General features: G+C 35.8%; 1 protein-coding gene across 1 annotated transcript; it reads left to right on the top strand.

Moving 5' to 3' along the window:
• The first annotated feature begins 582 nt into the window (after positions 1-582).
• LOC140963462 (uncharacterized) lies at positions 583-1,641 on the top strand. The gene has a single exon (XM_073422799.1). The coding sequence runs from the start codon at positions 779-781 to the stop codon at positions 1,448-1,450; it is 672 nt and encodes a 223-aa protein (XP_073278900.1). The 5' UTR covers positions 583-778; the 3' UTR covers positions 1,451-1,641.
• The last annotated feature ends 552 nt before the right edge of the window (positions 1,642-2,193 follow it).

Here is a 2,193-nt window from a genome sequence, read left to right as displayed (position 1 = left end):
AAGATTTTTATCGAGCCGAGCTCTAAGTAGCTCACGAACGAGTTAGTTCATTTACATCCTTACAAAGAAAGGGCTGACATGCATTTTAAAATTGGAAATGGCCAAAGTACATTCAAGTTGCGTGACATATTAATTTCTCACAACTCTCATCAGCTTTAGTTGAATTAATTATGTCAATACTAAATGCCATGCCATTGCACAATTAATGCTAATATATATATATTGACTGTCGAGTATTTTAGAGAAATCAAAAATTACTTTTGTCTGACCAAGATTTTGAGATCTAATCATGTTATATTACGGTTCTTTTTTTTTTCCTACTTCTATTCCTTCTTTGTATTTTTTATATAATTGTGTTAGCAAATGATATTTTTCCAGTTAGTATCGAAAGATAGTTGTTATAAGTTCAATCGTCATGGAAAAAAGGGTAAAAACTTAAGAAATGTTAAATATATATATTTTTTTGACCAAAATCATTTTCAAAGTGAATGGAAATTAGAAATTTGAAAATTTGGAGTTTAATACTCATTAAAAGAGTATCCAACAAACTTGAGCAGATGAACCTCCAAAGCCAAAAATTCTTTGTGACTTTTCATTAAAAGGCATGGAGCTCTCGTGAAATCTTCTCATTCATCATGTGAGTAGTTTTAAAGAATGAAAAATGTCATAAAAACTCTCACCGCTGTTCGATTTATATATACTCAGGGCAAACTACCGATCATATGTTCGTCAACCTGGTTAGCAAAATCCACTGTTGAGCTATAAATCACCAAAAGAAATGAAGGACTTCTCTCTGTTTCTGCTCAAGAATGCTCTTGGTGCAAAGATGAAAAAGGGGTTCAGAAACTTTTGCAACAGCGACATCTCCACCTCCACACTAGACCAGAACAAAGCAGCCGATCGTCACGCGTTGGTGGCACAACCAGTACTTGTTAACTCTCCGTCGTCCCCGGAGAGCCATCCCACGCTGGAAGAGATGATATTGAAGTTAGAGATGGAGGAGAGAATGGCTAGGAGATCAAAGGTACTCAACGACGGGGACGCTGTAGTTCAGCATAGAATGTCGTGTGTAAACAGCTCCGATATCCTGAGAAGCGCGAGAAACGCCCTGGATCAGTATCCTCGGTTTTCGCTTGACGGGAAAGACTCCATGTATCGGTGTTCATTCACGAATTTGGGTCAGGTTGAGAGAACTGACCAGATATTAATGCCTGGTCGGGAGAGTGTAATTTGGTGCAATCCAGGGGTGGTGGCCAAACTTATGGGGCTCGATGCGATTCCGGTTCCAGTAAACACTAGGAATATTATTAGGAGGGAAAGGATGATCAGCGCCATGTTGAAGAGGCAGAAATTGAAAAGAATGGCAGCTCATGGTCATCAAAGCAGCAGCAGGAAACATGAATATTTAGAGATCGAAAAGGAGACCCGCGATGGCTTCAGATTCAGATAATGTTTGCGGTTTCGGCACGAACCAAGGATGTATCTAGAAAAATATTCGAGCTTGGGCTAAGTGAGAAAATATGGGGGCTCGGGTTAGCTCTGTGTATGATACACAATAATTTTTGTATTTGTTATATGGAAAACTATTTATTTTATTTTTCACTAAAACATCAAAAATTATTACAACACGATCTTGTAATAATTCTAATGTTCGAAAAATAGTTTGAGTGAATAAAGTTATAAGAAAATAAAAAAGTGAAAAAATTATATTTTATAGATGAATTTTTTAGATATAAAATTAATATTATAATTAACCAAATCTATATTATAAGTTGAATATGTCACGCTCCGAGACCGAAACAAAAATGACATCCGATATTGTTTGGCAATTTACATTGNTTTTTTTTTTTTTTTTTTTTTTTTGTGTGAGCTTGGTGAGAAGAATGACTATTGAAGAATATCCTTCAACAATTTTCTGGAATATCTTTTAAATTGAGCTCAATTCAATCTTTACTTGACTCATCATTGCTAGATAGACTTTTCACCGGGCTTCATGGTTTTCCAGGTCTGGAAAGCAGAAAGGAGGGATTTTTGTTCCTTGACCTTGCCATTGTATATGATTTATTCTTAGTTCGGAGTTTGACATTCTTACCCCGACAATCTACCATTGCAAGATTTTTGACTAACTAATGCATTCCTAGAATGAAGTAAAAGTACACCGTAGTATGTCGAATCAAATTAGAACTAAATGTA

The sequence above is a fragment of the Primulina huaijiensis genome, chromosome 17, assembly GCF_012295235.1.
Source record: "Primulina huaijiensis isolate GDHJ02 chromosome 17, ASM1229523v2, whole genome shotgun sequence".
Lineage (NCBI taxonomy): Eukaryota > Viridiplantae > Streptophyta > Magnoliopsida > Lamiales > Gesneriaceae > Primulina > Primulina huaijiensis.
Note: the sequence above shows the minus strand (reverse complement) of the source record. Positions and strands in the feature narration are given on the sequence as shown.